Here is a 14,190-nt window from a genome sequence, read left to right as displayed (position 1 = left end):
TACATGAGGCGTCTGCCTCTGTTTTGGCATCTATGCCAGACCAGGATGGGCAAACTATCTCATCCGTTTTTACCCTACGCTTGATATTACGCTCCACTTTTTTGATCGTCTTCGTCAATCATGCAGTTCTTAAAAAGATAGTCTGCTATCATCATCATATCTTATCGCAAAAGAAATTAACCCATCGCATGGCAGTGCTGTTTGCCTCCTTAAGGTCTTGGTTTGAGCAATGAGGACCCAATCAGCAGTTTTCCCTAAGGTGGTGCATCGTTTGTACCTCTCCACATGGACATAAAGGTGAGGGGTCTGGGCCCCACTTGTGGAGGTTGTCTTTTGTTTTGCCTTCTTTGGCTCTAGTTCTATTTAGAGCCATCCAGTTTTTTCTAACAAGGTTTGAACCCTGGGGGAATGTTTATTTTGGGTCTGGTAGGGCTTCATTTTTATTCCTGCTGTTATAGTCTCGCCATCGTTCCATCCTATAGGAGGCAGCTTGCCTGGGATCGATTTCCTCTATATTGATGAAGCTACTGCAAGATTTTAGTCTTTGCCTCACTGATTGGTGGCCAACAGTGAGTGCCTGTGGTCGTTAAGCTGTTTGTACCATTCTATTCTGGTGAGGACATCTTGCCTGATATGTGGTGGTGGAATACCAGTTAGGCAGTATGGAGCTGGCAAGGGAGTTGGCCTTAGGGCACCAGTTATGGTCCGGAATGCCTTGTTCAGCTCTACATCAATTTTATGGGCATTGCATAATCTTGCCCATACTGAGGCATAATACTCCGCTGTGGAATGGCACAGTGCGAGAGCTGTTTGCCTGTGTTTTGGGGTTGGTAACCCAATTGCTGGTGACAAGCTTACTGAGAAGGTTGTTTCGTGATGACAGCTTGCCTTTCAATTTGGTAATGTGTTTTCTAAAAGAGAGTGTTCTGTCCAGAGTTACCCCCAGGTAGACTGGGAAAGGTTCATGTGTAAGCATGTTGTCATTTCACATGACTCTTAATCTCCAATTTGCTTGGTGATTATTAAGATGAAAGACGCAAACTTGGGTCTTGTTGGGTTTGCATTTAAGTACCACTTTTTGTAGTACCTAGAGAGAGTGGCTAGGGCATCAGAGAGTCTTTCTTCTATGATGTCAAAACTATTTGTCTGGGTGGCGATGCATAGGTCATCGGCATATATATATCTTTGTATATTTGGGTATAAACCATCTACTTTTTTTTCCATCCATCTCAACATGGAAACGCCGATTACTAAGTAGACATTCAATTATGCTCACCAATACTGAGTTTTGTATCATTTGGGCTACTTTTAGTATGAGTGCCCTATGGTTGACAGTGTCATAGGCTGCTGTAAGGTCTACAAACACAGTGCCTGTTATTTTTTTGGCCTCAAATCCATCCTCAACGAATTGAGTCAGGTTTAAAATCTGGCTACAATATGACCGACCTGGTCTAAAGCCAGCTTGGTCAGCTGAGAGTTGTTCTTCCGTTTCCGTTATTCTGGCAAGTATCATGCCCTCATATAGTTTATAGAGAATGCACAGTAGGGAGATAGGTTGGTAGCTCTTAGGTGATGTGGGGTCTTTTCCAGGTTTTAGAATGGCTACTACTCTTACCTTTTTCCAGATTTTAGGGAGTTTGAGGGATGACGCGCAGTTATTTATTAGGGCCAGTAACCACTTTCTTACAGTTGTTCCAATGCGTTACCATCTCTGTGGTTATTCCATCAAGGCCTGATGCCTTTCCATTTTTTAGTTGAGATATTGCTGTGATTATTTCGGCTTCTGAGAATGGTTCTAGATGGGCATTGCTGTTTTGTATGACGTGGCTAAGTTCGGCTTTCATTTACTTTTTCTGTCCTCTTTCTTTTTGTTGCGGTTTGCCATTCAGTAGCAGCTGATAGGCTACTTGGTTGGGTGTCACGGCTGCAATTTGAGACTGAGGAGCTTTTTCTGAGTTTAACTTTTTTATTGTCATCCAGGCTTTTTTGTTATTGTGTGTCATTTCGATGTTACTTATGACTTTTTGGCAGCGCTCTTTGTGTTCGCTACTGATGGAAGCAAGCAAATTCTCTCTGAGCTCTAACGTGTTTTCAGCAAATGGGTCTTCATTATAAGCTTGGATATATTCTTCATACTGTGCTTTATTTGGTTCCGTGAGACCAGGGATGTACGTTTTCCTGTACCCTTTTGGAATGTTTTTCCTGGCTACTTTCCAAATCAGGGATTGGAAGTTGTTGTATTCACCTGGTAGTGGGGTGATGGTGTTGATGGCTTGTTCTAGGTCCCAGTTGGCCTTACGGAAATTGAACCGTGGCCTAATCTGGGTTTTCTGTGGCCTTATGATAGGTCTTATATCAATAAATATGGGTCGGTATTGGGCTTTTGGCACTGGGCTTCCCACAGTTTTTTTCTAGATTTCCATAGTGCTTTGATGAAATAAATGCTAGATCAGGGTTATATCCCCGTCTCAAATCTGCTATCATCCTAACTAAATCATATGTTCCCATGTCTGGTGTCACATTCAGTCAATAGTGTTTTCCTACCCTGAATAAGTCATCTTTGGCTAGCTTACATTGTCCGTCAACTGTTGGAGATTCTATAAAACTATTTGTTTCTATTCCTTGACTTTTAAGATATTCCGCTACTATGGGAATTAATTGTGCTTTCCGATAAAACAGGTCTTACATTTAGGCCGTAATGCCTTCCTACCGCTATGATATCATCTTTAATTTCTGAAGGCCCTCGCATGTAGGCGACTTTAGAAACAGTTCCACCTTAGACATTTTTCTATCCTCTAATCTTACAAACTTTGTTATTTCTCGCATGTGTTCGTCTGTCCCGCATGTCTCACTTACAACAACTACTTATGGCTCAGAGCCCCAGTGAGGGTTAAACTCACAATTTGTTTCAAAAATCCCCCAAACAGGAGCCCCATTTGTCACACATGTGATGGGGTAAAGGGGTTTAAAAAAAATAAAATAATGCAAACAAAGGGATATGGAAAGGAATTTATGAAAAGCAAACGTTTATAGCAGGCAGACAAATCTTCCGTATAGGGGTATGGTCAAGGTCCCAGTAAGGTTCAATTTTCCTTTTTATTACAAAAAGATTGAAACAAAAACCGGCAATTTTGTTCACATGAGACAAGCGAAATAAACGCGAAAATCAAACACGAAAAAATTGCGAGAAAGAACGAGACAAACACTTCCAAATAATATAAAATAAATTTATTAAAGATAAGGAAAGGAAGATTTAACGAGAAAAAAAAAATATTCGAAATTAATGGAGTTGGGAATATTTTTAACATGTAAACTGAGGAAGAATCCTGCAATAGAAAGAAAAAGGATTAATAGCGTGAGCAGACTCCACGGCCACGAGGAAATATTCAATCTTCAGTTTTAACAGAAAGAGAAGCAAATATTTTGCACTTACAATTCTTTTTTTTTTTTGTCTTCTTTTTTTTGTTTTGTCCTTTTTCTTTTCACAATTTATGAGCGATGCAATATGCATTTAGTCCGCATGAGTTCTCTTATGAGGGAACAAAGTTCCAAATAACAAATTCAGTTTTCAATGCTCTTTCTTTCATCCCCTTTTCAATATTATGTCTGTTGGCATTCGTTTTCAGTTTTCCAAAATAGTTTTCAGTTTTCCAAAATAGTTTTCCGTGATGTTAATTAGGATATTTCCCGGTTCGGGAAAACAGGTAGCTAAGCGTTCCAACTCACTTTTGGTCAGGATAGTTTTTCCTTCAGCGCTGCCATATTTGAAAACGCGTCATATCGCTTAAGGGTGCCAGAAAAGAAATGAGACTGGACTCTGATCGGAATGTGTGAGGGAGGGGGGTTCGCCTCCTGCTTTTTTTTTCTTTCTTTGTTTCGCACCTTGGTTCTAAAAATAGAATTGACGAAAGCCTTTTTCTTTCTTTTTCCATGGCTGATGAAATAATTCTAGCTTGTTGAATCTTTGGTTTCCGAGATCGGATCATAGTGTAATAACTGTTCTGCTACCATATTTTTTCTGTCCTCGGTCAGTGGAAGAGAATTCCTTCAGACTAACTTTAATATTAGGGTTTCAAGGGATAGGAAATTAGTAGATTCTCGCTCAATTCAAACATACAATCAAATGTTTATCTTATCGCTAGCAGATGAAGAAGAAAAATACTCGATGTCGAGGTGGCCGTTTGTAACAATATATATATATATATATATATATATATATATATATATATATATATATATATATATATATATATATATATATATATACATGAAAAATATGCTTATTTAATTTATATTTCACCTCTTATATCAACGTGTATTGTAATCCTTCCAAGGTATTAGGTATTTAGTTGGGATTGTCTTACATAAAATATTACATCTTTAAATTATGAAGCTTGATGTAATTACAGAGCATATACAAATAAATGACAAAAAGTCCAAATTTCAAGATGTTGTCCATCTTGCCGTTTATTGCTTTTAGCATGTTAAAATGTTCAATTCTTTACAGCACCTGTTTGCTAGCACAGAATCATTCATGTAATTATTGTGTGAATTGTTTAATTTATTCCGCCCTTACTCCATAAAAGAATATTAACTCATCAACTTTAACAGAAAATAAATAGCGTAACTGAAACAAAACACGATTGCAACTTCTCTTCTGATTTTCGGATTTTTTAATGATGGCCATCTATATATGAGATGCTTAAATATTTGAGTGTTCCGGCAAATTATCCCCTACATCTCAAATATTGAGTTCCTATTTACGATGCCTCCCCACGAGGGCAGAGTTAGACACTAGGGTCGTTTCTTTAACATGGAGAAAAAGAATAAAAATTAAAATTGTCTCAGTCGTGAAGGATTTCTCCTCCACTTAGAGAGAACAAGAAACTGAAGTGCAGCATCTGAAGAACAGATACAACACTTCGATCTTGGCCCGAGTTAGTAAAGAAGTTAAGAACATTAATTTTCCTTTCTCCAATTGATCAGTATATTGCCTGTGGTCTCTTGGTTTTACTTAATTCCAAGACAAGAATTCATCTAGTCTGGTGAAGTATCCAATTAAGTGCTGTTACTATAGGCAACATCACCTGATGCAGAATTTCTTATACAGGGTGGCCCACTTAAAAGTAGCCCAGAAAATGTAGTAGAGAGGAGAAACATTCTTCTATTGTTTAAATTACGTGTAGTGTTATAAAAGATGTTCTCCATTGACATCTATGCATTCTGGACTACTTTTAAGTGGGCCGCTTAATCTGAAAAAAAAAATGATTAGAGAAACATTAGAGAGATCAGGCTACTTGTAAGTGTGCCATCCTGTATAAGCCACTGTGTGGTACCTATATTGAGGGGATCTGATTTGGGTTTCAAATACTATATTATTTTGAATCTTTAGTCAGGGTTTACTTGTAAGGGGAATTATTCTCATGCCAGGTTGTCCTGACAAACCCCTGTACAGAGAAACGTTAGACACTGGAGAACAGTGTCTAGTAGGCATTCAAGTTCCCTTTTTTGTTCATAGTCGATTTTCTCTTGTTTTATGTTTAGGCTCAAAACATCCACGGAAAAAACTTGGATTTTGCAGCAATTGGTTGAATGAGATTGAAATCGGAACAGAAGTTCCTTGTTTTATACGACAGTGAGTATTCATCATCATGTTTCCATCGCAATTTGTTTCTATCTATCTATCTATCTATCTATCTATATAATGATTAGATCACTCTGACAGACGTTAAAAAACATTTAAAAAATAAATGTTTAAAATTCAACAGCATTTCTTGCGGTTAACTGTAGCCGAATGGATTAGTTCCCTGCTGATGAAGTTAGAGATCGTTTCTGTCGCCAGGTTCGAGTCAATCGACAGGTGTTAATCGTGTCATCCTGCACTGATGATTCCCGAAAGGATAAAACACTAGTGTCTGTAGGTATTTAATTATTATAGTAAATAATTATGTCAGCCTCTTTAAGAAACTCGTTTCTTATTGTTGAGCACTTTCAGTTGAATTGAAGTCGGTCAATTTAGCTCTTATGTGCAGATCATCATATAGTGATTAGATCACTCTGACAGACGTTAAAAAGCATTTAAAAATAAATGTTTAAAATTCAACAGCATTTTTCGCGGTTAACGGTAGCAAAATGGATTAAGTCCTTGCTAATGAAGCCGGGTTCAAATCTATCGACTGGTGTTAATCATGACACCCTGCACTGATGATTTCCAAAAGGATGAAACACTAGTATCTGTAGGTATTTAATAATTATTATAGTAAATAATTATATATATATATATATATATATATATATATATATATATATATATATATATATATATATTTACAGTGCCGGCAAAAAGAAAGTCCGCACTTGTAATTTTTTCAAAAACTGCAAATTTAAGCTAAATTTAATGTAACTGTTTAAACAAGTGTCAGGTTTGGTCTGTTTTGACCTTGCAGACATCGACGATCATGGCTCTCCATTCTTCCCTGTTCTCGGTCTTTCTCATGAGCTCATTGTTAGTGCCGTCTTTATTCATTGTAAATTTGTTTAAACTGTCTGTGAATTGTGTGCATTGTTTTCCTCTGTTCTTGTTTCCACATATTTTGCCACTTTATAATAGTGTCTTGTCCATCAACCCTGATTATATGGCCGAAAGATTTTAGCTCTCTTTCTCTGATGGTATTGAGAAGGGATCTATTTGTATGCAGCCATGTCCATTACTTCGACATTTCATTGTTATACAATCTTATAATGATTTATACACATCAGGTTTACAATTGCTTTAGAAAATCTGTACAGTAAACAAAATATGCAGAGTAGTTTACCATAAAAATAAAATAGATTTTTCTCTTCAGAATCCTTAGACCTAATGAATTATGTTTGGTCAGATTACATATCGCCCAAGTTCAATAGCAGATCCATTTAATCATGGATCTGCCATTGAACTTAAGTGAGATAAAAGTAAAAAAGTAATTATAATAACTATAATAATAACCCTAATTTCGTTTGATAACGTTCCCCTGAAAAGAGATGGGATTCATTCTCTGAGGACTCTCCCTCAATCTTGGCTCCAAACCAGGAGCTTTAATGATCAACGGTTTTCCTAAGGATATTGATGGCATCTACAATCTGAAAATCGCACAAGATACTGGGGATTCCTAGTTTTTTCAAATGTCCTTCCAGACGACTTGATATCACGCCTAGCATACTTACTACCATCGGGATTACTTTTGTTTTAAGTTCATGCATACGCATTACCTCCAAAGCTAACTGAGCGCCATTGTCACACTTGTATGATATTATAATAATAATAACAACAAGTGAAGCATGCATGGTCCCCCGTGAGTGCTCAGTGAACGAGACATAAAAAAATGACTAAGTTCAGCATTTTTCCCTACCCCCATTTATCCCCAAAAGTCCCCAGGGGACGTCACATCTTGATGAAAATGAACAAACGGTGCAGCTTTAGGCCTTAATATGTAAATGTGAGTTCTGCAATATGCAAAAAAAAAAAAAAGAAATTTGCCCCACCCCTCATTTAGCCCCAAAAGTCCCCAAGGCTTTAACATATTTAAATTTAAGTTCAGCACCATGCAAAACTGCTAAATAGACATACACATAAAATTTGGACAAATATGGTAAATTAGTCCCAAAAACGGAGTGTTTTTATTAGCCCTAAAAGAGTCCTGGGGCACACCCCAGAGTTATTGTGAAGTATAGACAAACAAAATTCTATAGAAATCAGTTAGTTACAACTTTTCAGAAAGTTTTATAAAAATCCAAGGCATCATATTTTTTTTTAATTAGCACAAAAGCGTCAATTTTAGCCATTTTAATCTGAAAGGCACCCATAGGGGGGCAAATTGAGTTTTCCCCGGAAAATCCATTCTGTTGCTTTTTTACTCATATCACGTTTGTTGTTTTTTAAATCCCAAGGCGTAGTTATTGAGAAAAGTGCAGACAGACAAACGGACAAGGGTGAATTTACAGGTCCACCCTCATTTTGTCAGGGACCAAGAAGAAGAAGAAGAAGAAGAAAAAGAAGAAAGGAAAGACATGAAGAAAAGCATTACGTACACTCACCTAAAAATATAGATAGAATGTCATAGGATGAGCATTTGCAGGGTAAAAAATCCTATCATAATCCGAAAAGAATAAAAATCCTATAATAATCTGAAAAAGAATAAAAATCCTATAATAATCCGAAAAGAATAAAAATACTATAATAATCCGAAAAGAATAAAAATCCTATAATAATCCGAAAAGAATAAAAATCCTATAATAATCTGAAAAAGAATAAAAATCCTATAATAATCCGAAAAGAATAAAAATACTATAATAATCCGAAAAAGAATAAAAATCCTATAATAATCCGAAAAGAATAAAAATCATATAATAATCTGAAAAAGAATAAAAATCCTATAATAATCCGAAAAGAATAAAAATACTATAATAATCCGAAAAAGAATAAAAATCCTATAATAATCCGAAAAGAATAAAAATCCTATAATAATCCGAAAAAGAATAAAAATACTATAATAATCCGAAAAGAATAAAAATCCTATAATAATCCGAAAAAGAATAAAAATCCTATAATAATCCGAAAAGAATAAAAATCCTATAATAATCTAAAAAAGAATAAAAATACTGTAATAATCCGAAAAGAAGAAAAATCCGATAATAATCCGAAAAAGAATAAAAATCCTATAATAATCCGAAAAGAATAAAAATCCTATAATAATCCGAAAAAGAATAAACATCCTATAATAATCTGAAAAGAATAAAAATCCTATAATAATCCAAAAAAGAATAAAAATCCTATAATAATCCGAAAAAGAATAAAAATCCTATAATAATCCGAAAAAGAATAAAAATCCTATAATAATCTGAAAAGAATAAAAATCCTATAATAATCCAAAAAAGAATAAAAATAGTATAATAATCCGAAAAGAATAAACATCCTATAATAATCCAAAAAAGAATAAAAATCCTATAATAATCCGAAAAGAATAAAAATACTATAATAATCCGAAAAGAATAAAAATACTATAATAATCCGAAAAGAATAAAAATACTATAATAATCCAAAAAGAATAAAAATCCTATAATAATCCGAAAAGAATAAAAATACTATAATAATCCGAAAAGAATATAAATCCTATAATAATCTGAAAAGAATAAAAATACTATAATAATCCAAAAAGAATAAAAATCCTATAATAATCCAAAAAAAATAAAAATCCTATAATAATCATGGAAAAGAATAAAAGTGTAAAGTAAATTGGGTGGAAGCCGAGCATTCACTGCCATACAAAATCCTATAATAATTATGAAAAAGAATAAAAATCCTATAATAATCCGAAAAGAATAAAAATCCTATAATAATCCGAAAAAGAATAAAAATCCTATAATAATCCGAAAAGAATAAAATCCTATAATAATCTGAAAAAGAATAAAAATACTGTAATAATCCGAAAAGAATAAAAATCCTATAATAATCCGAAAAAGAATTAAAATCTTATAATAATCTGAAAAGGATAAAAATCCTATAATAATCCGAAAAAGAATAAAAAATACTGTAATAATCCCAAAAGAATAAAAATCCTATAATAATCCGAAAAGAATAAAAATCCTATAATAATCCGAAAAAGAATAAAAATCCTATAATAATCCGAAAAGAATAAAAATCCTATAATAATCCGAAAAAGAATAAAAATCCTATAATAATCCGAAAAGAATAAAAATCCTATAATAATCATGGAAAAGAATAAAAGTGTAAAGTAAATTGGGTGGAAGCCGAGCATTCACTGCCATACAAAATCCTATAATAATCCGAAAAAGAATAAAAATCCTATAATAATCCGAAAAGAATAAAAATCCTATAATAATCTGAAAAAGAATAAAAATACTGTAATAATCTGAAAAGAATAAAAATCCTATAATAATCCGAAAAAGAATAAAAATCCTATAATAATCCGAAAAGAATAAAAATCCTATAATAATCATGGAAAAGAATAAAAGTGTAAAGTAAATTGGGTGGAAGCCGAGCATTCACTGCCATACAAAATCCTATAATAATCCGAAAAAGAATAAAAATCCTATAATAATCCGAAAAGAATAAAAATCCTATAATAATCTGAAAAAGAATAAAAATACTGTAATAATCTGAAAAGAATAAAAATCCTATAATAATCCGAAAAAGAATAAAAATCTTATAATAACCCGAAAAGAATAAAAATCCTATAATAATCCGAAAAAGAATAAAAAATACTGTAATAATCCAAAAAGAACAAAAATCCTATAATAATCCGAAAAGAATAAAAATCCTATAATAATCATGAAAAAGAATAAAAGTGTAAAGTAAATTGGGTGGAAGCCGAGCATTCACTGCCATACAAAATGGTGCTTTACAAGATGTATCTGTGAAATATAAGGGGAAGAGTTCACAAAATTATTCCTAAGTGGCCTTCATCCTTGTAGCCATACTGAGTTCACATCCATTGCCTTTTAGATAGCAGAAAGAGTATACTTCAGAGTTCAGAGTTAACTTACTTTTCGGGTCACCGCAATTCTTTTGAATAGACAGCAAACATATTTGCGAAATGTAACATGTCCACCTGCAATTAGAATATCTCTTAGATAACGCAAAGAGTCTACTATCTCCAGGGTGTTGTCATCTAGTATCGCCTCTTGTTGGAGACGACCGTTAATATGGTGTACATGTTCCAGCCATCTCCTACACTTGAAGTTGAGATTCGTGGCTAATTTAGCCTTCAGGTCACTAAGTCTTTTGTCGACCCACAATAGGCATAGAGGTCGATACAGGCCACCTAATAATGCTTATAAATATTGTTTCTATTAAAGGGAAATAACTTTGTACCCAAAAGTCATCTCCCTTGCCAAAAAATATTTTGAAATGCATAATCATATTGACACACTTGTTCTGGTTAGATCATTGAATTGAAGCAACATTGAGCCTGGTCAGTAGCAGATGGGTGACCATTTGGGAATACTAGGCACTGTATGTAGGAGGGCTTCAACACTTCTCTGCAAGAACTGCTAAAACCTAATGCCGTCATCTTTCCTGATGGGGGTATACAAGCAACTGGAGACTGTAAATTTGATATTATAATGAAGCTTCTTCCTTTGGAAGAGGCCGGTTCAAACTCACCTATAAGTGCTACTTTGAGAGGATTAATCGGTCAAACTTATATGCCCCTGATTTAACCAGATGACAATAAACAAGAAAATTCAATGAAGATGTTTACCAACATCGATTTAGCATACCTCATCATTTTCATAATAATTCTCCAAATTGTAAATCGTTAAATAAATCATGTATGTTTTTGATCTTCATAGAGTCGTTTTCATCCATTTATTTCTTCATATTTTTGTTTTACCACTCACAAACCACTTCATAACAAGTTACATTGTATTATATTACACCCAACAACCTTCTGGTGCACAGAACAATGATATTTAACTTAAACTATTTCGACTATGCCCTCACTCCTGGCACATAACCTAGTTCAACCAATAAGAGCCGTTGTTTTCTAACACTCCCCTTTCTTTATGAGACATTATTTTTATGCATGTATTTGTTTATTGTTATAGCGAAGATTCATTTCATCTACCAGAAAATATTGATGCCCCTATTATTATGGTGGGTCCAGGTACAGGTATTGCACCCTTCCGAGGTTTCTGGCAGCAACGGAAAGAGGATAAATCTAATGGTTCTACAAATACTGGTAAGTCTGCAATTCTTCGAATTCACTTGTCATCCAAATTTGTAACTTGTAGTGGGTTTGTTGTGTATTTCATCAGATAATTCATATAAAAGGGAAGTATGCAGATGAAAAAAAGTTATTTTATCTTTAGTAATAATTTTAATGAGGATAGTAATAGATTACATGAACACGGCAGTTCTATTTAAGCTGCTGCTGCTGATTGTTGTTAGTGTTGAACATCATTCATGATGATTTTTGTTGGTATTCACTTCCCCGATATCTTTCTGTTAAGAATTCTTTCTAGAAGGATATTGGTTACGTATGGAATGTGAAGACTTCCAACGGCCCTTAATGAAAGTGTTTCTGTTAGATGATCTGGGTTCAAGCTTGGCACACCCAGATTGTCAGTCCATGTTGTTAACCATTGAGCCATTGCCACCTCCCTGCTGCTGATTCGTTACTCCCCTGTAACTGTTGGCGATGCTGATGATTGGGATTCACACTGTTGTGTTGTTGATGTTAAAAAAAAGAGAGAAGCTCAAGATAGGATAGGTTGGAAGTCAATTTCTAAAATCCAGCCAACATATACCAGCATGTAAAATGACGTTAAACCGCTGCTGCTGTTGATGTTGTTGCTGCTGCTGCTGCTGCTGCTGCTGATGATGATGATGATGATGATGATGATGATGATGATGATTTTTTTTTTACATAGGCATCACCACTTATCAAGGACATGGGGCCACTCGAGGATAAGGGTTAAAGAGTGTACAGTAGAAATTAGACAATATAGTAACCGTTAGTAAATGGAGATTCGGTAAATTTGATAACTTATATGGAACGGCTCATCAAAAATTTGTTTACGTTAGACTTGAAGACAACTATATTGTAGTTAGCTGGAAAGCAGAAAAACGGAAGACAATTCCATAGGCGTGCAGTTCTAAGAAAGAAGCTTTGCTCATGGAATCCACGCTTAGGTTTAGGCACAGATGATGATGATGATGATGATGATGATGATGATGATGATGATGATGATGATCTGCCGAGAGACTGGATTATTTGGTAGTCAATTTCTAAAATCTGTCTGACACATGTAAAACAAAAGTCAAATCGAATACAATGATGAAAGAACGGATGAGAGTTTTTGGATTGGTAGACGTAGAACAGTTGAGGTAGCAAGGTTGGTTGGCAATAGAAGGCCATGGAAAACATGGACTGAAGTGATAGGAATAAATTTCAAAGAAAGTGGGCTGAATGAACACCTGGTCAGAGATAGGTTATTTTGGAAGGAAAAATTAAAGGGTAATTTAAGAAAAACCTCTTTATGCTATAGTATTTCGAAGCTAAATACTTCTCATCATTTTCATTTCATTTCTAAATGTCATTAAGCCAGTTTTTTCTATATTTGCATTTTGTATAATTCTGGCCCTTCTCCTCTTCCGATGAGAAGCATTTAGCTTCGAAATGTCATGGCCCTAACAAAGTTATATATAACTTTTATTACTCATCTTTCATTTAATATTATTGTTTTTTGCTCCCCTTGATAGTGTTCAGCTTTTTTTTTATCTTGATAAGATTTGCCTTGTTAAAGATTCGCTTTTCTATAACGTAATTATTTTATATACGCGCGCGCGTGCGTGTGCGTGTGTGTGTGTGTGTGTGTGTGTGTGTGTGTGTTGTGTGTGTGTGTGTGTGTGTGTGTGTGTGTGTCCATCCAAATCTAGGTCAGTTTTATTATCTAGTAAACACACTTTGAGCTGTTTGATATTCTCACCCACATTAATTATTTATATGATTTTTATATGGAGAAAGTCGGTTGACTTCATTTGGTTGGGTTTTTAGAATTAATATCTGATCTGGATGATCGTTTTCTAGAAGTGTGTTTTCTGTATTATATTTTAATCCAATCCATAAAAAAGGAAAATATTTATTCAATACTTATATGTACATATACATGCGTTTTGTGTCCAAATCTATGTCAGTTTTATTATCTTGGAAGCACGTTTTCAGTTGTTCTTTATTCTCATACATTAATTAAATCCGATTTCTAAATAAATGTTATTACTAGCGCTGTGATAGCAGCATATTGTTTTCATTGTTTTGACTCTTGAGTATATATCCTTTAATATCTTATATGTTTTTATATAGACGGTTGTGGTTCTCGGTTGTTAAATGTGTCTAACCGTGTCGGATATACACCCAAGAGTCAAAAGAATGAAAAGAATATTCTGTTGTCACAGCCCTAGTTATTACTTACTTGCTGTTTTTATTCTAAGTATTTACGATTTGTAGTTTAATTTGCTGCTAAGAGCAAAGATGGCGGCCATTTTAATTAACATTTGCTGCTGATAATTTTATTTTATTATATAGAATACTAGCTGCCCTTTGCTAGTTTACTACTTCTTGCAATTGAAAATGAAATAGTTGTTATGAATGAAATATTTATATTGTAGAAGAGAAGCTATCGATTACGAAA

At 34.2% G+C, this 14,190-nt stretch overlaps 1 protein-coding gene across 2 annotated transcripts in view; it reads left to right on the top strand.

Annotated features, from left to right (window-relative positions):
• The window catches only part of LOC145255695 (nitric oxide synthase, inducible-like), a 203,244-nt gene that overhangs the window by 176,248 nt on the left and 12,806 nt on the right, over nucleotides 1–14,190 (top strand). For both annotated transcript variants that reach the window (XM_080114269.1, XM_080114268.1), the window contains exons 22-23: nucleotides 5,545–5,635; nucleotides 11,605–11,738. In XM_080114269.1, coding sequence (XP_079970395.1) covers nucleotides 5,545–5,635; nucleotides 11,605–11,738 — 225 coding nt within the window. The remainder of the gene's footprint in view (nucleotides 1–5,544; nucleotides 5,636–11,604; nucleotides 11,739–14,190) is intronic.

Source organism: Euprymna scolopes, chromosome 31, assembly GCF_053919585.1.
Source record: "Euprymna scolopes isolate OS-2025 chromosome 31, ASM5391958v1, whole genome shotgun sequence".
NCBI classification, from domain to species: Eukaryota; Metazoa; Mollusca; class Cephalopoda; order Sepiida; family Sepiolidae; genus Euprymna; species Euprymna scolopes.
Note: the sequence above shows the minus strand (reverse complement) of the source record. Positions and strands in the feature narration are given on the sequence as shown.